This window comes from Microcaecilia unicolor, chromosome 2 (genome assembly GCF_901765095.1).
Source record: "Microcaecilia unicolor chromosome 2, aMicUni1.1, whole genome shotgun sequence".
Taxonomy (NCBI): domain Eukaryota; kingdom Metazoa; phylum Chordata; class Amphibia; order Gymnophiona; family Siphonopidae; genus Microcaecilia; species Microcaecilia unicolor.
The window spans coordinates 492,552,735-492,578,974 of NC_044032.1; the positions used below are offsets into that span (position 1 = coordinate 492,552,735).

The following is a 26,240-nucleotide window of genomic DNA, read 5'->3' on the forward strand; positions in this document are numbered from 1 at the left end:
GAGACATGGTCAGGTATTGCTTTGCTTCTAACAGATGGTGGAGGGCAGACTATGTAGATTCTGGACAAATTGGAATTATACTCTTGAACTGGTTGGAAGACTGAGTCTCAGTTGAGCAGGGAGGCTTATTTAAGCTTCATCCCCCCCCCCCCAAAAAAAGACATTTAGGAGTTTTCTCTGTGGAGTGAGGGGATTTCACAGAGGAGACTGGAATCCCCCTTCCCCTCCTACCATCAAAGGCCAGGGAGAACCCCAGGTCTCATCCAGGAGTGGGTGGACTCAGGACCAACCTGTATCTTTCCTGTTTTAGAAAAAAGAAGAACTTCATCTATCTAGAGTAGATGTCTTGGTGATTGTTGTTACCAAGGAGACTATGGTCCATATGGAAAGGGGTTCACTGTGGAAGGATCTGCACCATTGCAGATTGTTTATAGAGGTGTTGATATTGAGAGTAAGCCTTTAAGCAGTCTATGCAGTAGCTCTGTTTCTAGAATTTTTCATTTCTGGATCCTGCAAGGCCAAGCACTGGTCCAGAGAGAGAAACTGAAGGAGTCCACTAGTGGTTCTTATCTATGAAACAATATTGTCTTCATGGGGATACTCTCTTAAAAACAAATTTAGAGTTTCACTTCAATTATGCCTTTGGCAGTCTCTGGTAGACTGTTTTTTAAGGATACATTTCTGTTCTGCTCAAGCTGCTCAAAAATGCGTCCCAGCAGACTGCCCTTCAGAAAAATAAAAAAGAAACCTTAGGTGAGAATCCATGGAAGTAGTAAACCAGTACAGTACTGGTTTTGGACTATGAGTGGGGGTTTTCTTACCCTGACCTGTTGTCCCCTAATCTTTGTACTTTTGGAAGTAGTAAAAAATCGATTTACTTCTACTCATTCTACACTACTCAAGATTTTGTAGACCTCAATCATGTCTGCCCTCATCCGTCTTTTTTCCAGGCTGAAGAACCCTAATCTCTTTAGACTTTCCTCGTACGAAAAGAGTTCCATCCCCTTTATCATTTTGGTCGCTCTTGTTTGAGCCTTTTCTAATTCAGCTATATCTTTTTTTTAGATACAGCGACTAGAACTGAATGCAATACTCGAGGTGCAGTTGCACCATGGAACATTACAGAGGCATTATAGTATTTTTGGTCTTATTCACCATCCCTTTCCTTATAATTCCTTTCATCCTGTTTGCTTTTTTGGCCGCTGCCAAACACTGAGCAGAAGATTTCAATGTATTATCTAAAATGACACAGATCTTTTTCTTGAGTGCTTACCCCCAAGTTGGACCTTAGCATCAGGTAACTATGATTCGGATTACTCTTCCCAATGTGCACCACCTTGCATTTGTCCACATTAAAATTCATCTACCATTTGAATGCCCAGCCTTCCAATTTCCTAAGGTTTTCCTGCAATATTTCACAGTCCGTTCGTGTTTTAACAACCTTGAATAGTTTGTGTCATCTGCAAATTTAAACCTCACTCATTCTGATTTCCATATCATTTATAAATATGTTAAATAGCACTGGTCCCAGTACTGATCCCTGCGGCACTCCACTGTTCATCCTCTTCCATTGAGAGAAATGACCATTTAATCCTACCCTCTGTTTTCTGTCCAATAACCAATTCCTAATCCACATCAGAGCATTGTCTCCTATCCCATGACTCTTTAATTTTCTCAGGAGTCTCTCATGTGGAATTTTATCAACACCTTTTTGAAAATCTAGATACACTACATCAACCACCTCACTTTTATCCATATGTTTATTCATGCATTCAAAGAAATGAAGCAAATTGATGAGGCAAGACTTTGATTGACTGAACCCATGCTGACTCTGTCCCATTAAACCATGTTCCGTAATTTTATTCTTTATAATAGATTCCACTATTTTGCTCGGCACCGACTTCAGGCTTACCGGTCTGTAATTTCCCAAATCATTCCAGGAATCCTTTTTAAAAATCGTCACATTGGCCACCCTCTAATCCTCAAGTACTACAGATGATTTTAATGACAGGTTACATATTACTAACAGCAGATTGGCAATTTCACGCTTGAGTTCTTTGAGTATTCTTGGATGTTTGCCATCCAGTCCAGGTGATTTACTACTCTTTAATTTGTCAATGAATGCTTTGCATCTCACTTGCCAATGTTTATGTTGCTTCTTATTTTCTTCATTTGGGTCCTTTTTCCATTCTTTGAAGGCCAATCTTCTAGCTGTATTTGGTGCCAAAATATTTTGGGAAGGGATATCAGACTCCTATCCTTCTTAAGGATTGCTTTGCTACATCCACAAGTTCTGAACTGGTCTGATAAGGACACTAAGAAAGGAGAAATTATATCTTATGTGACCAATCCAGAGGCCATCACAGATAGAAATAAGAGAATTTTATTGTTGTTACAAGAGCTTTGTATTACTGGATCTGATGTATCTGTTAAGCTTTTAACAAAACTTCATATATAATTTTATATCATGTTGATTTTGCAACACAGATGTTATGTTAACACATAATCTCCATTGCTTTGTCATTCAAGAGCTTACAGGTCTTTAGTTTTTCTCTCCATCTGTTGGTTGCGAGCATAACCTACAGGTTTTGGACTGGTCTGGTAGTTTTAAAGGAAAGAAAATTATCAGGTAAGAAAAAATTACTTCCAGTCAGAATCATGTCACAGTCACTCAGTCTTTGGTGTCATCTAACAGATACAGGGTAAGACAGAAGGCAAATTTACATAAACTCTTGGCATCTCAGCAGTTTAATTTTGACACAGTGAATCACTCTAATGAGTATGGCATAACTAAGTACTTCTGTGCGTGGCCTTCCACCTCCATATTCTTTCACTGACTCAAGAGTGCTTGCAGCATGTTTTCTTCTCTTATGCCAGCATGCTATTCATTCTTCAGTGTTCTTTAATCCTCAAGGCTGACCCATACTGTAGTACAGAAGGGGAGGATAATGCTTCAAGCGCTTGAAGCATTATCTTCCCCTTCCAATTTTCCTATAAATGTTATCTAGCCTTGCCCTCCCCTCTGTTTACCCTCATTGTTATATTTTGATTGTTGGTTGCCTGTTTCACTTTCCTATCAAATAATTGTAGTTGTTTTCTTTTTTCACTTGTATTTTAATTTGTAAACCGCCCTGTTATGCTAATCAGCTTGGGCGGTATAGTAAGTTTTAATAAATATAAGCATATGAGAGGAAAGTGTTCTGATTGATTATAAATGTCGTCTATCTCTACTGTGTTGTAAAGTGTAGATGTTAATCAGGTCTAATAAAAATGTAAAGGCTGAATGCTACTTTTAATATTTTTAGCCCACAACACTAAAGAAGACTCTACAGTGCTTAGAGGGAATCCATCTGAGCCAGTCTGGGGCTGTGTTGATGCTGTATGTGGACAAGCTTCTGTGTACTCCATTCCGTGTGCTGGCTCGCATGGTTGACACACTTGCTTGTCGGCGGGTAGAAATGCTTTTAGCTGCAACTTTACAGGTAAAGAAAAACATATATGAACATACTTATAGGCTTATATTTGGTAAAATGCAATTTGAAAGCGCAAAACCCCTCCGTGAAAAACTACACTGGCTCCCAATCAAAGAACGCATCACCTTCAAAATCTGCACCTTGATTCACAAAATCATCTACGGAGAAGCCCCAAGTTACATGACAGACTTGATCAATTTACCAATTAGAAATACATCCGAATCAACACAATCTTATCTAAATCTGCACTACCCAAGCTGCAAAGGACTTAGCCGAAATTGGGTGGCAGAGCCGGTGGGGGGAAGAGGGGTTGGTGGTTGGGAGGCGAGGATAGTGGTGGGCAGACTTATACGGTCTGTGCCAGAGCCAGTGGTGGGAGGCGGGACTGGTGGTTGGGAGGCGGGGAATAGTGCTGGGCAGACTTATACGGTCTGTGCCAGAGCTGGTGGTTGGGAGGAGGGGATAGTGCTGGGCAGACTTATTCGGTCTGTGCCCTGAAAAAGACAGGTACAAATCAAGGTAAGGTATACACATATGAGTTTATCTTGTTGGGCAGACTGGATGGACCGTGCAGGTCTTTTTCTGCCGTCATCTACTATGTTAGTATGTTATACTGAGTAAGAGCTACATGATGTGAAATTTATAACTGGAGGTCTAAATTTAATGTTGGGTTGAAAGAAATTAGCTTACATCTATATTGTTTTATGTGAGCTTTTTGGTAATTGTTGCATAAGCTCCTGTTTACCACTTTATAAAATATGCAGAATCTTTTACTTAAGAGTACTGATCCATTGTTTTGTCACTCCCACAGAATAGCATAGCTCAGTTACCAATAGAAGAACTGGATAGAATACAGGAGCACCTTCAGAGCAGTAGACTGGCACAAAGGTACAGATTGATGTATTTATTCTTATTTACAAAAATGTTGTTTGATTGGCTTTCAAAGAGGGAACCTATCAAGGTGGTTTACAAAAATTAAAATAATAGTAATACTTCAAATAATAAAATAATAGTACAAGAAACAAAAAGCACAGACATGGGCAGAGTGTGGTTGGCCAGATAGAATGCTATGAAGAGATTAAGTGTTACCAATATAATGGTTAACCCTGAGTCCATCGCTAGTTCAGTAACATTAGCTATTGCTGTCAGTAGTGTCTCTGTGCTATTGTCCTTCTAAAAACTGGCTTGTTTGGGATGTAAAATCAGTTGTGTTTATTTTAACAGAAAGATTTAAATGTAACACAAGTTTCTCTGCTGATTTTGCTACAAAAGGGAGATGAGATATGGCAATAATTAAAAGCAAGCCAGGATCAAGATTAGTTTTTTTTCAGGAAAGAAGAGAAGACAACATGTTTCCAAGGCAAAGAAACCAAACCTCCTGTTACAGTGGCTTGAATTATAACAAAAAAGAAAGAATTGTATTAATTTTGTGTCAGAAGCAAAGTATTGATGGTTCTTTGACTACTTGAGAATGCTCTGAGTGAGTTAGATGTATTGTAGAGCTTTTTAAATTGCTCAGGAATTGTTGATTTGTTACATTGGGGAAATGTGTTTAATAAACTAGCACAGTGGAACACTTTGAAGATACTGTACTTTGCCAAGTAGAAAGTATTACAGAGTCACGTAAACAACAAAATATAAGAATTCTGTATGTTCCATTTATTTTTTTTGTCAAGCTTGCCAGTGAATGGCCACAGAGAATTGACTGCAATCCAATAGCCTTTAGCAGTTAGAGTGAAGATATCTCTGGTTAGACTTTAGCTTCAAATATGATTCCTTTTTTTTTTTTGCATTAGATTTTTTACTGTTGATTCAGTAGGGGATGATGACTTTAGGTGGTGCAACTGGTAGTCTGTTAAATACCTTCTGACTCGTTCCCTCTGGTTTCAGCTTTCCTATATGTTGCCCCCTGTTATTTCTTCCTTACATATTGCTTTTGAAACCACCTTGTTTAATTGTGAAACGTGATAAAGCAAATACTATACATTTTCATTATCAGCTGTTGCTTTCTTTTAATGGAAATGTAAATGACTTCACGTTTTAGGAACCTAATAACATAAGAATTACTATACAGAGTCAAACCAAACATCTATCTAGCCAAGCATCCTGTTTTCAACTGTGACCAGTCCAGGTCACAAGCGCTGTTACCTCTAAGCTGAGCACGAGTCCTCCAAATTGATTGCTGCCAGTGGGGGGGGGGGGGGGGGGGGGGGGGGAGAAGGGGGAGCAGTGCTTTAAAATTGTGTTTTGCATCACTAAGGATAGGCAATTTCTCTCACTATTGAAAATATAATATTGAAACAGCACCCCTCACTGGTAGGACTGTAGGTGGAAGACTCTCGCTCAGCTTAGAGGGAACAGTGGTCAAAAGTGCCTAGCAAGATTCCATGCTGCTTTCCCCAGTTCTGCTTTAATAATGGTTTATGGACTTTTTTCTTCTAGGAATTTGTCCAAACTGCTTTTACCACATTCTCCAGCAACAAGTTACAGAGCTTTTGCTGTGTTGAATGAAAAAATATTTTCTCTGATTTATGTAAATGTACTAGTTAGTGATTTCATTGCATGTCCTCTACTGTTTGTAGTTTCTGAAAAAGTAAATAGTCAATTCACACTTACTCATTCCACTCCACTAATAGTCCTCTGTCGTATCTCTCCTCAGCCATCTCTTCTCCAAACTGTAGAGACCCAGCCTACTACTTTTAGAGGCATCTGTTCTCTACCCACTCTCAACCATCTCAGAATAACCAGGGTTCTCTCTCTCCCAACCGTGACATCAGAGGACCCAGAAGTCCTAGCCAGCTTCCCAGTCAAAGTAGTTGACAAGCAATTCCATATCATCATGCTGATCAATCCATAGACTGGTGGGTTGTGTCCATCTACCAGCAGGTGGAGATAGAGAGCAAAGCTTTTGCCTCCCTATATGTGGTCATGTGCTGCCGGAAACTCCCCAGTATGTTCTCTATCTCAGCAGGTGGTGGTCACACACAGCAGCAGCTCTGGCTAGGTCTCCAAGCCTAATTTTTAGGTTTTGTTGAGTACCTGGGGTTGAGGGCTCTCCTTGAGCAAGTGCAAACCTGGTGGCGCCAGGTCCCTCCTTTTCTCCCCCCTCCCGCTGGCTCCGTTAAAAAAAAAAAAATTTGGACGTCCTTAAGGGCGTTTATTTCGACGTTTATTTAAACGTTTATTGCAGCTACTCACTGGGACACCAGGTCGTTACAGCTCGGAGCGAGAAGCAGGTAATTTTTACCTTTTTATAGCGGACAGGGGGTTCCCCGATCGATCTCCACGTGGCCTATGGCGTCGGAGGGCGAGGGCGCGAAGAATCGCTCCCCGGACCGCGTGTGCGCTTCTAGCGGGGATGCGTGGGTTTTAAAGTCTGATTCACCCTTGTTGGGTGTCAGTTTGGAGGCCGGTCAGTGTCCCGGGTCTTCCTCCGGTGCGGCGGTTTTTCCCGCCATAAATGCCCATTCCCCGCTGCTCGCCTCCGCCATCTTGGCCGGCCACTCTGCTCGGACGGCTTCTTCTTGGGCCGCCCTTGAGCTGGGAGACGTTCATGCCATGGCCGCCCTTGATTTGGGCGACGGCAAAAAAGCGGCTAAAGTTAAGCGCCGTTCTTTCCGCGCGGCTCCTTCGCGGAGTGTCGCGCCGGACGCCATCTTGGATGCGCAGCATGTTTCTCCCCCGCTCTTGCGAGCGCCGGTTGAGGGTGCGTCTAGGGCTGTGGCCCAGGCTGCTGAAATACACAGTCTGGGGGGTTTCTCCCCCGAGTTTATTTTGCTGCTGCATCAGGCCTTCCTTATGCAGAGTCATGGAATCGGAGGTAGGGTATTATTATGGATTAAGAACTGGTTGAAAGATAGGAAGCAGAGAGTAGGATTGCGTGGCCAGTATTCTCAGTGGAGGAGGGTAGTTAGTGGGGTCCCGCAGGGGTCTGTGCTGGGTCCGTTGCTTTTTAATGTATTTATAAATGACCTAGAGATGGGAATAACTAGTGAGGTAATTAAATTCGCCGATGACACAAAATTATTCAGGGTCGTCAAGTCGCAGGAGGAATGTGAACGATTACAGGAGGACCTTGCGAGACTGGGAGAATGGGCGTGCAAGTGGCAGATGAAGTTCAATGTTGACAAGTGCAAAGTGATGCATGTGGGTAAGAGGAACCCGAATTATAGCTACGTCTTGCAAGGTTCCGCGTTAGGAGTTACGGATCAAGAAAGGGATCTGGGTGTCGTCGTCGATGATACGCTGAAACCTTCTGCTCAGTGTGCTGCTGCGGCTAGGAAAGCGAATAGAATGTTGGGTGTTATTAGGAAGGGTATGGAGTCCAGGTGTGCGGATGTTATAATGCCGTTGTATCGCTCCATGGTGCGACCGCACCTGGAGTATTGTGTTCAGTACTGGTCTCCGTATCTCAAAAAAGATATAGTAGAATTGGAAAAGGTACAGCGAAGGGCGACGAAAATGATAGTGGGGATGGGACGACTTTCCTATGAAGAGAGGCTGAGAAGGCTAGGGCTTTTCAGCTTGGAGAAGAGACGGCTGAGGGGAGATATGATAGAAGTGTATAAAATAATGAGTGGAATGGATCGGGTGGATGTGAAGCGACTGTTCACGCTATCCAAAAATACTAGGACTAGAGGGCATGAGTTGAAGCTACAGTGTGGTAAATTTAAAACGAATCGGAGAAAATTTTTCTTCACCCAACGTGTAATTAGACTCTGGAATTCGTTGCCGGAGAACGTGGTACGAGCGGTTAGCTTGACGGAGTTTAAAAAGGGGTTAGATAGATTCCTAAAGGACAAGTCCATAGACCGCTATTAAATGGACTTGGAAAAATTCCGCATTTTTAGGTATAACTTGTCTGGAATGTTTTTACGTTTGGGGAGCGTGCCAGGTGCCCTTGACCTGGATTGGCCACTGTCGGTGACAGGATGCTGGGCTAGATGGACCTTTGGTCTTTCCCAGTATGGCACTACTTATGTACTTATGTACTTATGCAAAACGCTGCCCCTTCTCCCTTGTCCGACAAAGGGGTTGAGGCCCCCGGAAGTAAACGCCCTTGGGTGGATTCCCAGGGCTTAGAGGACTCTGTCTCCTCTGATGTAGATGAGGGCAGCGTATCTGAGTTCTCCCAACAGTCCTTTGGGGATTCCTTGGAGGAGATGGATTCCCGCTTGGATGGAGCGGATGACCCCTCTGCAGCGCGGATCTTTCGCTCAGAGGATTTGCCCAACCTGTTAGTGCAGGCCATGAGCATTTTGAAGATTTCCTCTCCAGAGGACGTCTCTCCTTCAGCCCCTGTTGGCTCCGCCATTATGCTGGGGACGAAGCGCCCGCCTAGAACCTTCCACGTGCATGATGCCATGCACACCTTAATTTCGGCTCAATGGGATGTCCCGGAAGCGAGCCTCAAAGTGGCTAGGGCTATGTCCCGCCTCTATCCTTTGCCTGAAAGTGAACGTGAGGCCTTTCTTTGGCCTACCGTGGATTCTTTAATCACTGCGGTGACTAAGAAAACGGCGTTGCCGGTGGAAGGTGGCATGGCCCTAAAAGACGCCCAAGACAGAAGATTGGAGGCGGCCTTAAGGTCGTCCTTCGAGGCGGCTGCCTTAAGTTTGCAGGCCTCAGTTTGCGGCTCCTATGTGGCCAGGGCGTGCCTGATGATTGTGCAGCGGGCTTCCCCCTCGGATCCTTCCTTGAGGGCTGATTGGCCGGCCCTGGAATCGGGCTTGGCTTATTTGGCAGACTTACTGTATGATGTCTTGAGAGCCTCGGCTAAAGGTATGGCTCAGACAATCTCTGCGCGGCGCTGGCTTTGGCTGAAACATTGGTCTGCTGACCACGCCTCTAAGTCCCGCCTGGCTAAGTTGCCTTTTAAAGGCAAGCTGCTCTTTGGGGTCGAGCTGGACAAAATTGTGACCGATCTCGGCACGTCTAAGGGCAAGAGGTTACCAGAGGTCAGGGCTCGGGCCAGTGCTCGCCCCGGTAACTCCAGAGGACGGTTTCAGGAAGCCCGTCGGTACCGCCCGGGCAAGTCGGGCTCCTCTGCCCCCTCTTCCTTCAAGAGGAACTTCTCCCCCAAGCAGCATTCCTTTCGCAGAGACCGCCGTCCCGGAGGTGCGCCCTCCGGTCCTCCCCCAGGGTCTCGTACCCAATGACGGGGTCCTGGTCTATGGCCCAGTGCGGATTGGAGGACGCCTGTCCTCGTTTCTGGGCGAGTGGACCAGAGTAACTTCAGACGCTTGGGTGCTGGAAGTCATCAGAGACGGCTACAAGCTAGAGTTCTGCCGACCCTTAAGAGACGGGTTTGTACTCTCTCCCTGCAAGTCTCCGGCCAAAGCTGTGGCAGTGCAGCAGACCTTGGACAATCTGATCCGCCTGGGTGCGGTCGTTCCGGTGCCAGAAAATCAGCTTGGCAAGGGACGTTACTCCATTTACTTTGTGGTACCAAAGAAAGGAGGTTCTGTACGGCCTATCCTCGACCTCAAAGGGGTCAATCGGGCCTTGAAAGTTCGGCACTTTCGCATGGAGACTCTCCTCTCTGTTATAGCGGCAGTGAAGGCAGGGGAGTTCCTGGCATCCTTGGACATCAAGGAAGCGTACTTGCATATTCCCATCTGGCCTCCTCATCAACGCTTTCTGCGTTTTGCAGTCCTGGGCCGACACTTCCAGTTCACGCCCTCCCGATCGGGTTGGCTACTGCTCCGCGAACCTTCTCCAAAGTAATGGTGGTCATCGCGGCCTTCCTGCGAAAGGAAGGAGTACAAGTCCATCCTTATCTGGACGACTGGTTGATCCGAGCCCCCTCTTATGCAGAGTGCGGCAAAGCTGTGGACCGGGTGATTGCTCTTTTGAGCTCCCTGGGGTGGATCATCAACTGGGAGAAAAGCCAACTGCGCCCGACTCAGTCCCTGGAGTATCTGGGAGTTCGATTCGACACCCAAGTGGGCAGAGTGTTCCTGCCGGACAATCGGATTGTCAAACTTCAGGCTCAGGTGGACCAGTTCCTAGTAGCCTCTCCGCTTCGGGCTTGGAACTATGTGCAGCTGTTGGGCTCTATGACGGCCACGATGGAAGTAGTGCCCTGGGCCAGGGCTCATATTAGACCACTACAACACTCTCTGCTGCAGCGCTGGACTCCGGTGTCGGAGGATTATGCTTAGCGCCTTCCCTTGGACCCAGCAGTGCGCAAGGCGCTGAGCTGGTGGCTGAAGACAGACAAGTTGTCTGCAGGGATGCCTCTTGTGACCCCAGAGTGGATTGTCGTCACGACGGATGCCTCTTTGAAGGGCTGGGGAGCCCACTGCATGGGAAGGACAGCGCAGGGGCTCTGGTCTCCTGCAGAGGCAAAGTGGTCTATCAACCTCCTGGAACTCAGAGCCATTCGGTTGGCGCTTTTGGAGTTCCTCCCGGTACTGGCGTTGAAGCCAGTACGGGTCCTGTCGGACAATGCCACGGCTGTGGCCTATGTCAACCGCCAGGGAGGTACCAAGAGCGCCCCTCTAGCCAAGGAAGCCATGAATCTATGCCAGTGGGCGGAAGCGAACCTGGAACAGCTGTCAGCGGCCCACATTGCCGGAGTCATGAATGTCAAGGCGGACTTTCTCAGTCGCCATACCTTGGATCCCGGAGAGTGGCAGTTATCGGCTCAGGCGTTCTTGGACATCACGAAGCGCTGGGGCCAGCCGAGCCTAGATCTGATGGCGTCATCGGCCAATTGCCAAGTGCCGCGCTTTTTCAGCAGAGGACGGGACCCTCGATCTCTGGGAGTAGATGCTCTTCTCCAACAGTGGCCGACACAAGACCTTCTCTATGTGTTCCCGCCCTGGCCCATGTTGGGCAGGGTACTAGACCGGGTGGCAAAGCATCCGGGCCGGATAATCCTGGTGGGTCCGGACTGGCCCAGACGTCCCTGGTATGCGGACTTGATCAGGCTCTCAGTGGACGAACCTCTGCGACTGCCAGTGGAGCAGGGCCTGTTGCATCAGGGTCCCGTGGTGATGGAGGATCCCTCCCCCTTTGGTCTTACGGCCTGGCTATTGAGCGGCAGCGTCTGAGGAAGAAGGGCTTCTCAGACAAGGTCATCGCCACTATGCTGAGAGCGAGGAAGCGCTCTACTTCTACTGCTTACGCCAGGGTTTGGCGTACCTTTGCAGCGTGGTGTGAAGCAGGCTTACTTTCTCCCTTCACTGCTCCAATTTCTTCAGTGCTGGCGTTCCTGCAAGAAGGTCTGGAGAAAGGCCTGTTGCTCAGTTCCCTTAAAGTCCAGGTAGCGGCTCTGGCTTGCTTCAGGGGCCGCCTGAAGGGTGCTTCCCTGGCTTCGCAGCCAGATGTGGTACATTTTCTCAAGGGAGTTAATCACCTGCGCCCTCCTCTGCGCTCAGTGGTGCCTGCGTGGAATCTCAACCTGGTGCTAAGAGCCTTGCAGAAGCCGCCCTTTGAACCCTTGTCGAGGGCATCTCTGAAAGACCTGACGTTGAAAGCAGTCTTTTTGGTGGCTATCACTTCAGCCAGAAGAGTTTCCGAGCTCCAGGCACTCTCATGTCGAGAGCCTTTTCTGCAGTTCACTGAGGCAGGAGTGACTATTCGCACAGTGCCTTCCTTCCTGCCCAAGATTGTTTCTCGCTTCCATGTGAATCAGCAGCTCTGTCTCCCTTCCTTTCGTAGGGAGGACTACCCAGAGGAATACTCTGTTCTCAAATATCTGGATGTGAGACGAGTCATCATCAGATACTTGGAAGTGACCAATGATTTCCGGAAATCGGATCATCTGTTTGTCCTGTTTGCAGGTCCTCGTAAGGGTCTGCAGGCTGCTAAGCCTACAGTGGCAAGATGGGTCAAGGAAGCCATTGCAGCGGCTTATGTGGCCGCGGGGAAGGTGCCGCCTATCCAGCTGAAGGCTCACTCCACTAGAGCTCAGGCGGCCTCGATGGCAGAGGCCGGGTCCGTCTCCTTGGAAGAGATTTGCAAGGCGGCAACTTGGGCATCGGCCCATACCTTCTCCAGGCATTACCGCTTGACTGTGGCTGCTCGGGCGGAGGCCCGGTTTGGAGCTTCAGTGTTGCGGTCAGGGATTTCTATGTCCCGCCCTGGGTGAGTACTGCTTCGGTACATCCCACCAGTCTATGGATTGATCAGCATGATGATATGGAAGGTAAAATTATGTATCATACCTGATAATTTTCTTTCCATTAATCATAGCTGATCAATCCATAGCCCCTCCCAGATATCTGTACTGTTTATATTCTGGTTGCATTTCAGGTTCAAGTTTAGTCTTCAGTTCCTGTTCAGGAGGACTTCGTGTTCAAGTTTTTTCAATTGGATTCTTCAAGAGTTGAGACGAGTTTGTGTTACAGTGAGCTGCTGCATTCCTCTCCCCTCGGTTTTACGGGGCTGGATTGAGACATAAATTCTGCCGGCGTTCCCTCCTGCTTCGTGCGGCTGTAGGGCAGCTTTGTACCCCTCCCGCTTCGGCGGTGTTAGGGTCAGTCAGCTCCTCCCGCGGTTGCGGTTGCAGGATAAGCCAGATCCCCCCGCATCGGCGGGGTGGTGTCCCTCCCCCGCTCCACGGGGATGAGCTGGACGGATTCCCCTCCCCCACTTGTGTGGGGATGAGCTGGGTTAATTCCCCTCCCCCGTTTCGGCGGTGGTGAGCTGGGCAGAGTGTCCCTTTGTGGGTGTAATTCTCTAAGTGCTGAGTCCTGCGGATGGAGCTTTGATATCGACATACTGAGGAGTTTCCGGCAGCACATGACCACATATAGGGAGGCAAAAGCTTTGCTCTCTATCTCCACCTGCTGGTAGATGGACACAACCCACCAGCCTATGGATTGATCAGCTATGATTAATGGAAAGAAAATTATCAGGTATGATACATAATTTTACCTTCCCAATTCCCAACCCTGCTTTTTTAAGGGGTTTGAAACATGCTCTTTCTAATGAAAATGATTAAAAAGAGTTTCCAGAAGGTCTTTTTTTGTAAAAGAGGGCTAAAAATACCCTATTTTTGGCGTTTTTGCAAAAATAATCAACTTTACACTCAATTTGTGAGCTAATGGAAAATATTAGGAGAATGAAATTTTATTTTCGAAAACCTTGTGTTGATAACTTGTTGTGTGCAAACTTTCACGTTTATCACACCTTTAATTCCAGAGATATAAAAAACCAAACTTTACAACTTTTTCATGCCGCAAATTTTTTCGGACCTATTTTGCTCCAAGTTTTCTTCATGGAAATCGCTCATAAAGATTTTTTTATTATTTTGTGTAATAGAGCGCAAAAAGTTGTACAAGACGGCCAAGTTTTGTTTCTCTCAACAAAATATATTGCCGGAGATACAGTGTCTCAAAGTTGCCGAAATCTCGGAGTCATACCATAGAAGGCTGCAGTATGGGGTCAAACAGATTACTATATCTCAGCAAGTATTGCATCGGCGAACGTAAAGCTTTACCAGTGTTCATTGGGGACATGTGTGAATGTTCACAGAAAATTTCATTGAAATCTGTGGTGGTCGCGCAGGGACCACCAGACCACTTTACATGGAATGACCCATTTGCAACTATGTTATATGAAAATGCAATATATTTAAACATTTCTCACAGCATGGTACCACTCTAGTTCTGCACGTGCCTGAGCTGCCCTGTAGTACCAGTAAACATTAGGGACTCCAAGCCCTCGCTTTCTCTTTTCTTGATAAAGGAATGACCGAGACAAACGAGAGCGTCTACCAGCCCAAATAGAACATACGAGCTGATCTTGTAGATTAGAAAGGAACCCCCTAGGCATCTTCAAAGGGAGCACCTGAAACAAATAAAGCAAATGAGGTAAGATATTTTAATAGTAGCTAGTCTACCAAACCAGGAGAGAGTCAAGTCCTCCCACCTATCCAGGTCGGCAGAGTGGACTCTAACCAGGCCCGAGTAATTGGCAGAGAACAGGTCATAGAAACACGGAGTCAGGAACACACCCAAGTAGCGAATTCCCTTTGTCACCCAGCGAAAAGAAAATGAGGTTTGCAAAGCTTTGTGGGAAGAGTAACATTTAGGGCCTCTGATTTATTCATATTGACTTTAAACCCCGATACAGCTGAATAGTCGCCAATGGTTTGCAAAAGATTGGGAAATGAGGTTAGTGGACAAGTCACAGACAACAATATATCGTCGGCAAAGAGTGCCATTTTATGTTCTCTTTCCACTAAGCACTTTCATCACAAAAGGCTCCATAACCTTTGCGAAAAGCAATGGAGACAAGGGACATCCCTGGCGAGTTCCCCTATATAGCGAGAACATTCATAGTTACCCCCATTAACTTGAACACAAGCTTTAGGAGAATAGTAACAGGCCTGGACCCAACCACAAAACAAAGGGCCTATCCCAAAACATTCCATGACCCGGTACATAAAGGGCCAATGAACCCTGTCAAAAGCCTTCTCTGCATGTAGGCTGAGAAGACACATAGGATTCTGGTCTTGTTTAGATAAATAAATCAAGTCCACCACTCGCCTAATATTGTCCATAGCTTGTCGTTGAGGCACAAACTCCACTTTATCTGGGTGTATGAGCGATGGCAAGATAGAAGCTAAACGATTTGCTAAAACCTTTGCTAGAACCTTAACATCTGCATTCAAGATAGATATTGGGCGATACGATCCTTATCTGGTTTTGCTATTACTGCGATTCAGGCTGCCATCATGGAAGGCGGTAAGGTCGCCCTAGATCTGATCTGATTGAGTAAATGTGTACGAAGTGGGGCCAGGTCTGGGGCAAACCTCTTATAAAACTCATTAGGGAGTCCATCTAGACCAGGTGACTTATGCAAAGGGAGGCCTTTAATAACCTTTTGCATCTCTAATGGTGTTACCGGCTTGTCCAGATCAGCTGCCTGTGCAGGAGTGAGCGAGGGTAAGCTGCACGATGCCAAGTACCCGGTGATAGCCTCTGGAGTGGGTGATGTTCCTGTGAATATAAGGATTGATAGAATTGCCTGAAACGTATCTGAGCAGAGGTGTTCAACAGACTACCCTTACCATCTCTTTTGTTTACGCATCCGTAAGGCAAGGATATGCCCCGCTTTGTTAGTGAATTTTAAGGAACAAACCTTATGTCTCGCAGCGTGCTAAGGTGTTCCAAATAAATAGAGTCTAGTTGAAGCCTCAGACTGCGTAACTCCTGCATTATTTGGGGTGAACTTCTGTCCTTATTACTAGCCTCCAGACACTGAATTTTATCCAAGCAACTTGCTAGCAGCGCTTTTTGGAGGTGGGCACACTTTTGGCAGCTTGTAGAAAATATTCCCTAGATTCTGCCTTCATGGCATCCCAGAGTATATTTAAAGGGGAACCCGAGTCAATTTGTTCTCCAAGTATCCTATATAATAAAACTCACCCTCAACATTCTGAGGACACTGACGTCACTGTAGGTCATCCGGGCACTTCCTTCCGGTTCGAAGCCTTCGTGGTGGTGAAGCCACCGAAAACACTGTGTTGGGGCCCCGCCCTTGCGTCAAACGTTATGACGTCGAGGGCGGAGCAATGGCGTCAGTGGCTTCACAACCAACGAATCAGCAGATTGAAGGTGGCGTGCCGGGGTCCACAGCAATGGCGGGCAGTGCCTTCAGAACGCCGAAGGGGTGAGTAGGGAGGGGGGGAGGTTCGGAAGGAAACCGTGCTAGCACCCGTTTCATTTGCGCAAGAAACGGGCATGTTTTACTAGTTCTTTTAATATTCTTCTATAACCCTCCACCACCTCAGCATCCTGTAAGATGTTGACATTCAAAGTCCATCTCTTGTCCTTGACCTCTGCCCTAACGGACGGCAAGGAGACCCATATTGGTGCGTGATCTGATATAGTTATACTACCAATACCCGCGTCCGGCCCCCTCTCAACTAGCCTAGTGTCCATAAAAATATAGTCAATGTGTGAGTAGGAGTCATGCATAGGGGAGTAATGAGTGTAATCTCGATCTCACGGATGAGTAAATCTCCATGTATCTAAGGCTCCCAAGGAATATATAAGAGAGCCAAAAGCCGAATATTGCTTAGTGTCAACAGTGGGGGAAGCCCTAGTATGATCTAGAATCGGATCATCCATTTCTTCATTGAAGTCCCCTCCCATGATCAAAGGACCATGAATAAATGAGGAAAGAGAATTCCGCACATGAGCATAAAAGGCCTCCTGATGTTCATTGGGAGCATATATTGATGCCAGGGTAATATTTAATTCATCAATAATAATGTCTACAAATAGTAAACGCCCAGCCGGGTCTCGTTTAACCTTAACAACCTGAACTGGTAATGAGGAATGAATGTATCAATACAGCCACTCCAGATCTCTTTGAAAATTCAACAGATGATGCAAAGTAAGCAGTAGGATAACTGGGATGAGAAAGAAGCCTTTCATGCACTCGACGAAGGTGTGTCTCCTGCAAAAAGACATGTGGCCTAAACTGTGACTATTCTTTAAAGAGCTTTTGACGTTTCTGAGGCATATTAAGGCCTTTGACATTATAAGACAAGACCTTTAGATCAGCGCTCATCAGTAAATGGTAATACCAAGCGTGCACATATTTGTAAATAACTCTAGGCACCTAGTCTCATAACATAATGAACCCCTCAGCCTGCAATGATGCATATGTTTAAATCCCCCCTCCTTTCCCAACACAGACACTCCCCACCCTCCCCTTCACCCACACAATATTCACCAGCCAAGACGATACATGACCCCTGAATGGGAATTCGAGGAACTAAGCCACCACACCCCAGACAACCCATCCACATTCAGCCCCCCCCCCCCCCACACATCCCTATACTCTGAGACCAAGTAATATCCCTCCCCACCTATATATTTAATCCCACCAAACAGCTATCCACATCTTCACACAACCACACTCTGGATATTAACAGTCAACTCCCCCATACATCCCCCCCCCCCCCCCCCCCCCCCCCCCCCCACTTCTCACACTTAGTTACAATCTGAGATCCATCTCCCTCCCAAATTTCTGTTCAGTGCCCATCCACACGTCTCAAAACATAATATGATCCAATTAGGTAAGCTTTACAGAAGCTTGCACATAGCCTTACACTAATTTAAGGACATCACTTAGAACCAAGGAAGGAACTCCTCCCGTCCTCATTTTCTCAAAGTCCACTCCTTCCCAAGAAAAGGAATGACCAATTAACACTGGATGATTATGTCCAATTGAAGTCTCTGCAAAAGGAGCTACTGCTTTCTGCATACTCTTCTTGGATGGCGCGGGGACCCTCTGCCATCTTTGAAGTTTAGCTCTTGTTGCAGGAGCCAGTGTGTTCGGATGAACAGCTGAAGCAGCCATGCCTGCTGCATGCAAGATCTTCCAGGCTTCTGCCAGGGATTGCACCCGATGGTTTGTACCTTGCAAGGCAAAGTTCAGTGATTTAAGATGTCTAGGGCAGGTTTCATAAACCTCCACTACAGTAACGTATACTGGGAAAGGTCCTGATATACAGTAATCCTGGAATCTCCATACTCCAGGTCATGCATATGACAAGCTCGAGTAAGGATAAGCTCTTTATCAGTGAATTTGAGGAAACGCACAATTATATCTCACAGCCTCTTGTCCAAACGCTTGCCCAATGAACGATGCGCTGTTTCCAGTTCAACCAGGGCCGCGCCCAGTTCGGACCCCATCAAGGTATAACAGAGGGATCGAACAAACTCCGGGACGTCCTCAGTCGATCCTCCTTCCGGATCACCCCGAAATCGGAGGTTGTTCCGCCGGTCCCTGTTTTTCAAGTCATCCAGTTTTTAGGATATGTCCATATTCTGCTCCTCCAGGTCCTGGATACTGGAAGTATGTGTGAGAATAGATTCTGCATACTCATTCAGCTTCAACTCAATGTCCTCCACCCTTCCCCCCCCCCCCCCCCCCCCCCCCCCCGGCTCCTGGAGGTCAGAGCTTAATGTAGCCATGCAGTCCAGAATTTCCTCTTTGGAGGCTTTAATGTCTGCTTGAATTCTGGAAAGGAACTTTCACAGTTCACTAGAAATACCTTTTTTTTGAAGGAGGGAGTCTCAATTCCACCACGGATAAAGCCAGATCTGAGTCGGACGGGAGAGATGTGCTGGTAACACATGGTGGCTCACCTCCTTGCTCCCTGCTTGGCCTGACGGCCGTTCCGTCTCTCTTTTTTTGCTTGAGGAGGCAGATTTGCTCATGATCGTGGGTGCACTGCGAATCCACAAATGCTTGTAGGGCATAAGAAGAATGCCGATGGTGATGGATATTGCAATTGTGCGCAAGGAGCGGGACAAAAAAAACTAGGCTGGCATTTCTTGCGGTGATGTCACTTCCTCCTCATTTTGGTAATTGTTTTGATATATCCCACAAGTTTTGGACTAGTCTAGTGAAGATGCTAAGGAAGGAGATACTTCGTCTTACGTGCTCACTTTCTTTCCTTCAGTCTTACCAGACCAGTCCAGAGGTTGCTCTTAATATATTTCCTTTTATATTTCAACGGTTTTTATTGATGATGTACCACGTCAAACAAAACCAATAAAGTCAAACATTTTGTAAACATTCAGTCATGTCATAATTGTACATGTGCATCTAGTCTAACATCATCATCATTATTTTACATCCTTTCCTCCCCCTTCCCCCCACCCCCCCCCCCCCCCAACCTTCCCTTTATTTTACTCCTTTACCTTTATCTACTTATTTCATGGTAATTATACTAGCAATATCTATTATAGGTCTTAACCGGTCCAAAATCCGGAGCAAATATATGCTGGATGTCTCACTATCTAGGACGTATCCAATTTGTTAAGCACTGCACTTCTAGCCTTGTGGGAGATATTTTGTAAATATTTAGACCATATATTAACAAAGATCTTTCTTTTCTTTGGGTTACCGTAAGCCTCCCTGGTCTCCCAGAGCATTAGCTCATGGAACCTATTTTTCCAGTACCAAAAGGAGGGTGGCTCAGCCTGCAGCCAATAATATATTTCCTTTTATTAAACCACTTTACTGTGCTTTAATATTACTTTTATAACTCTTTAATCAGTGGTCTCCCTTCTCATTTTTAACCTTAAGTTTTCTCTATCGGTTTCACTTTTTGACGTGTTTTACTAACAGTATGTTAAAATGAGTATTATTACTACAGCAACTCGAGCAAAATGAAAAGTCCATTGCTTTGTCAATTGAAATATTGACTATCAAAGAATGCAAGACTTTTTATCCTCTGTCTCCATCTTCTGGTTGATAGGCACAGCCTACAGGTTCTGGACTGGTCTGGTAGGACTCTTGCAAAAAAAATGGTCGCTGCCTACGGAACACGCTAACAGCTGGCTCCAATGACCTAAGCAAGAATTTGGCTGAAATCAGCAGTAACCTAGGCTGAATAAACAGCCCTACGCAGCCCCACGCAGAATAGACCTACCCGAAAGCGGTTTTAGAGATAAAGTGAACCGGAGCCTTCCACAAGTTCCCTGCAGGCATCCAACTCTGGTGGCCGGGATCGGGCAACGTGCTTGGCCTCCACCCTGCCCAAGGTCGCAATCATCCTACAAGTTACCTGTTCACGGTGCGGCCGCCGCTGTGCATCATAAACGATATTCAATTACCTAAAACTGCTGCCGTAGATTAACGGGAGACGCCTTACCTGCTGCTGCTGCCGCTGAGAGCTGTTGACGTCACCCAAGGCTTTCAACCAGCCGACTAAGGCTTTCACCGCTACCCTGCCAAGCGGCCCATTACAGCGGACTTTTCACAGCAAACCGGACCTACTCCTCGAAGTTGCTACCACCCGAGGCTCTCAATCAGCCGACTGAGGTTTTTACTGCTACCCTGCCAAGCGGCCCATTACAATCGAACCCTTCACAGCAAACCGGATCTACCCCTTGAAGTTGATTCCACCCGATCGGATGATCGTCGAGACAGTGGTGCGAAAGGAGTCATGAAAACGATACTGCAAAGCCTAGGAGTATAGCCGTTGAGATAGAAAATTCAGATGAGTGAGTTAACGGTTGCTGGGGCTTGAGGCTGGTTCACGTGGCACTGAACCACCAGCCTCGCAGGTGCCTTATACTTATTTGGTACTGATTTGCCCTAAACGTCTGACAGCTCACTGTTATAAGTTATTTTGCTTTATATTAACTATGTAGGCAAGTGCTTATATTCCTGATATTTAAACGATATTGATCTATATAGTCAGCATAGTATTGTATTCATAGCTTTTAACTGCTACAATTGACTTACCTTATATTGCTGACTAGTGACTTGCCCTGTATTGCTGTATATTGCTGTATATTAATCTATCTGTCATTATTGAACACTGATCGGCTCTGCATTGTTGAGCAACTACCTGTCCTGCACTGTTGGCCATTGATTTGTCCTGCACTTCTGAATACCAATCTATTCTGTATTACTATCAACTGATTGTAACCTATCCTGGTGATTATTGATTTATCTACATTGATGACCACTGAGAGACACTGTTGATTGCTAAGCGGTTCTGTATGGCTGTTAACTGGTTTGCCTAACACTGTTGCCAGTTAACTGTTATTAGCCATTTTGATATCTATCAACTGTGTATTTAAATTTATATTTGCCTAATATTAATCGTTACAGTGCTTTACAGTTAGGTCATAATTTTATTCTAATACTGTCAGTACTGATCTGCTCTTACAATATATATTTATCATCCATTTACCAACATGATCCTTATCAAAATACTTATCATTATCCACTCACTAACTTTCATCCACGCAACACTCAACTTCCCCCCCAACGGAAATCAACCTAATACCAGTTCTTCAATACCATGTAAGAACACCTACTTCAATCATATCCCCATGGACCACCAATAACCATAGAACTTCACAAAGTCACAGGCAATTATCCTGTAAATCAGAAACTATCTCATCTAAAGCAAAAGCACCTAAGACAAGACAACTCATTAAAATCCGACCTTCATTTTCAACTTCTGAGTCACATCAACCTGTTCATATAGGATACATCAACACTAGATCTGCAGTTAACAAAACCGAAACCATCACGACTGGATTACATCTGACAATCTCGATCTACTCTTCATCACGGAAACTTGGATCCGGGATTTAAAAGATCCCATCATCCTTGACTTATGCCCGCCTGGTTATAAAATAATGCATTTGCCTAGAGAAGATAGAAGAGGTGGAGGTATAGCACTTATCCATAAAACAAACCTCTACACAGAAACAATATCAGAGTCCATCTCACCACAAAGTGAAATTGCCTCTATTAAACTTTATAACTCCACACTATGCGATCATCTTACCTACATACTGTTTTATAGGCCTCCTAATAACTGAAATATTAGCCAAACTACATTTATGGACTTTATATCAAACGTATACTTCAACAGTTCCAACGTACTACTGATTGGAGACTTGAATCTTCATCTAGAAGACTTAAATTCGGTCCATTCTTGAGAATGTACTGACTTCCTTCAATCATGTGACTTCACCATGCCCCCACTTCAACCTACTCACATTAAAGGACACTCACTCGACATTATTTCCTACAAATACTCTTTAAACCAAAACTTCCTTATATCAGACATTCATTGGTCTGCTTCACCTTGGTCAGACCATGATAAAGCGACTTTATCTCTATACTGGCGTAAGAAGAACCAGGTTATTAAACAGGAACCTTTAACAATCACCACCAGAGGACGTATTGTCATAGATACTTTCTGGCATAAGATCTATTATAACAACTGGTCAACTCATCCTAATTCATATCAATTCTTCACTGAATGGGACAATAGGTGTAAACTTACTCTGGACGAAATTGCACCTTTTCATTCTAAGACTCTATGTAGAAGAAATCCTTCTCCTTGGTTTAATGACATATTAAAGAGTTTCAAGTCACAAACCAGAAAACTTGAAAATACTTGGAGTAAACAAAAAAATAACCTCACCTTTAATGCTTGGAAACAGTCACAAAAAAAACTACAAGAAAGCCATCAAGCAAGCCAAAAGATCATATTACACAAGTAAGATTACATCCACTGGTACAGATAAAAGAAAATAGTATCATTTAATTAAGAATCTTCTCAACACCGACCCAATCACAACATCTGCCTCAAATTGTCCATCAGCAGAACAACTAGCCAATTACTTTAAAGACAAAATCATCAAACTGTGCAACTCAGTCCCCCATGATGATGTCAGTATAGACAACTTTCTTGATGAACTAGATCCAGCCATGGACGAGATTCCTGCCGATCACTCCTGGATGAACTTCACACTTCTTATCACTGAGGAAATTTCTACAACATTATCCAAACTCTCAAAATCCCATTGTTACCTTGACTCATGCCCTAATTATCTAATGAAAAAAGCTCCACCTCGTTTCATTGCAGACCTCACCATTCACTTAAATTTCCTTCTTCAACAGGGATCCTTCCCCACTGAACACGCTGACATACTACTCCCGCCAATACCAAAGAATATCAAGGTTATCAATAGAAATCAAACAACATAAAACATGGAAAAGAAAATAAGATGATACCTTTTTTATTGGACATAACTTAATACATTTCTTGATTAGCTTTCGAAGGTTGCCCTTCTTCGTCAGATCAGAAATAAGCAAATATGTTAGCAGATAGTATATATAAGAGAAACATCAAAGCATTACTTTGACAGTCTGACAGAGTGGGAGGGTGGGGTATGCATGGGGACATCAAAGCATTTCATTGATATTCTAACAGGATGGGTGTTGGTAGGTGAGAGGAGGGTTATAAACAGAGAAATTACCCTCCTCTCACCTACCAACACAGGAAGCCGGCAAAAGAATCGGTTGGGCCGCTGGATGACCGAGGGGTAAAAGGGGCGATCAAGGAAGACAAAGATGTAGCGGAGAGCCTGAATGAATTCTTTGCTTCGGTCTTCACCGAGGAAGATTTGGGTGGGATACCGGTGTCGGAAATGGTATTTCAAGCGGACGGGTCGGAGAAACTTACTGACTTCAGGGTAAACTTTGAGGACGTAATGGGGCAGTTCAGCAAACTGAAGAGTAGCAAATCTCCTGGACCAGATGGTATTCATCCTAGAGTACTGATAGAACTGAAAAATGAGCTTGTGGAGCTACTGCTAGTGATATGCAACTTATCCTTAAAATTGAGCGTGGTCCCGGAAGATTGGAGGGTGGCCAATGTAACACCGATTTTTTAAAAAGGCTCCAGGGGAGATCCGGGAAATTATAGACCGTTGAGTCTGACGTCAGTGCCGGGGAAAATGGTAGAGGCTATTATTAAAAACAAAATTACAGAGCACATCCGAGGACATGGATTACTGAGACCGAGTCAGCTTTTGGTGGGGAAATCTTGCCTGACCAATTTACTTCAGTTCTTTGAAGGAGTAAACAAACATGTGGACAAAGGGGAACCGGTTGATATTGTGTATCTGGATTTCCAAAAGGCATTTGACAAGGTACCTCATGAAAGGCTACAGAGGAAATTGGAGGGTCATGGGATAGGAGGAAATGTCCTATTTTGGATTAAAAACTGGTTGAAGGATAGGAAAGAGAGAGTGGGGTTAAATGGGCAGTATTCACAATGGAGAAGGGTAGTTAGTGGGGTTCCTCAGGGGTCTGTGCTAGGACTGCTGCTTTTTAATATATTTATAAATGATTTAGAGATGGGAGTAACTAGCGAGGTAATTAAATTTGCTGATGACACAAAGTTATTCAAAGTTAAATCGCGACAGGATTGTGAAAAATTACAAGAGGACCTTACGAGACTGGGAGACTGGGCAGCTAAATGGCAGATGGCGTTTAATGTGAGCAAGTGCAAGGTGATGCATGTGGGAAAGATGAACCTGAATTATAGCTATTTAATGCAAGGTTCCACGTTAGGAGTCACTGACCTAGAAAGGGATCTGGGTGTCGTCGATAATACACTGAAACCTTCTGCTCAGTGTCCTGCTGCGGCTAGGAAAGCGAATAGAATGTTGGGTTTTATTAGGAAAGGTATGGAAAACAGGTGTGAGGATGTTATAATGCCGTTGTATCGCTCCATGGTGCGACCGCACCTTGAGTATTGTGTTCAATTCTGGTCACCGCATCTCAAGAAAGATATAGTAGAATTGGAAAAGGTGAGAGAAGGGCGACTAAAATGATAGCGGGGATGGGACGACTTCCCTATGAAGAAAGATTAAGGAGGCTAGGGCTATTCAGCTTGGAGAAGAGACGGCTGAGGGGAGACATGATAGAGGTATATAAAATAATGAGTGGAGTGGAACAGGTGGATGTGAAGCGTCTGTTCATGCTTTCCAAAAATACTAGGACTAGGGGGCATGCGATGAAACTACAGTGTAGTAAATTAAAAACAAATTGGAGAAAATGTTTCTTCACCCAACGTATAATTAAACTCTGGAATTCGTTGCTGGAGAAAGTGGTGAAGGCGGTTAGCTTAGCAGAGTTTAAAAAGGGGTTGGACGGTTTCCTAAAGGACAAGTCCATAAACCTCTACTAAATGGACTTGGGAAAAATCCACAATTCCAGGAATAACATTTATAGAATGTTTGTACGTTTGGGAAGCTTGCCAGGTGCCCTTGGCCTGGATTGGCCGCTGTCGTGGACAGGATGCTGGGCTCAATGGACCCTTGGTCTTTTCCCAGTATGGCATTACTTATGTACTTATGAGAGCGCAATTCCTCTCCGTGAAAGGCTCCATTGACTTCCTATTACTGAACAAATACACTTCAAAGTCCACACGTTGATTCACAAGATTATCTACAGAGACGCCCCAGGTTACATGTATAATCTGATAGACATACCAGCCAGAAACAGTTTAAAATCTTCTAGAACATATCTCAATTTGCATCTTCCTAATTGCAAAGGACTTAAGTACAAGACATATTATGCATCCAACTTCTCTGTAATAGGCAGTCAAATATGGAATGCCTTACCAAGATCCATTCGAATAGTCAGTGACCTTCAACCTTTCCGGAAGTTGCTAAAAACTTACCTCTTCAATCAAGCTTACACAAATAACCTGAATTAAATAATATGTCCATGTGTACCACTAGACCAATCCAAGAATTCAGAACCGGAATGTACTCCCCTATTATTCCTTTAACATACTCCTTTTTTACCCACCTCCACACAATCTATTATATCCTTCTTCTTACCCCTCCCCTACATTTTCCCTATAATAACTACATGTTATTATAATAACTATATGTCATTTATCCTGTTTTACTATGTAAGCCATATTGAACCATTCTAGCCAGCTTATAATCGAAAGTAATCGCCGGCTATTTCCCGACACAAATCGGGATATGGCCAGCGATTTCGCAAAAGCGGCGAAAAGCGTATAATCGAAAGCTACATTTGTGATAGCTTCGCCGCTTTCCCTTCGCCTCGCCGGCGAAAATACAAAGGGGCGTGTTGGCGGCGAAGCGAAGGCGGGACATTGGCAGGCTTGGGCGAGGCTACCAGATGGCCTGCTTTCGCGGATAATGGAAAAATAAAACCCGGCGATAAGCAGTATTTCACCGGGTTTACTTGGTCCTTTTATTTTCACGACCAAGCCTCAAAAAGGTGCCCCAACTGACCAGATGACCACCGGAGGGTATGGGGGATGACCTCCCCTTACTCCCCCAGTGGTCGCCAACCCCCTCCCACACTAAAATTATTAAAATACAAACCTTTTTTGCCAGCCTGTATGCCAGCCTCAAATGTCATACTGTCACGTCTGTGGCCGTGACCACCCTCAGACTTACCTTGATCCTGGGGGTCAGCTTCCTC

At 45.1% G+C, this 26,240-nt stretch overlaps 1 protein-coding gene across 1 annotated transcript in view; it reads left to right on the forward strand.

Annotated features, from left to right (window-relative positions):
• HTT (huntingtin) overlaps nucleotides 1-26,240 on the forward strand; it is a 990,576-nt gene that overhangs the window by 651,406 nt on the left and 312,930 nt on the right. Inside the window, exons 44-45 of the mRNA XM_030191138.1 lie at nucleotides 3,306-3,482; nucleotides 4,285-4,361. Coding sequence (XP_030046998.1) covers nucleotides 3,306-3,482; nucleotides 4,285-4,361 — 254 coding nt within the window. The remainder of the gene's footprint in view (nucleotides 1-3,305; nucleotides 3,483-4,284; nucleotides 4,362-26,240) is intronic.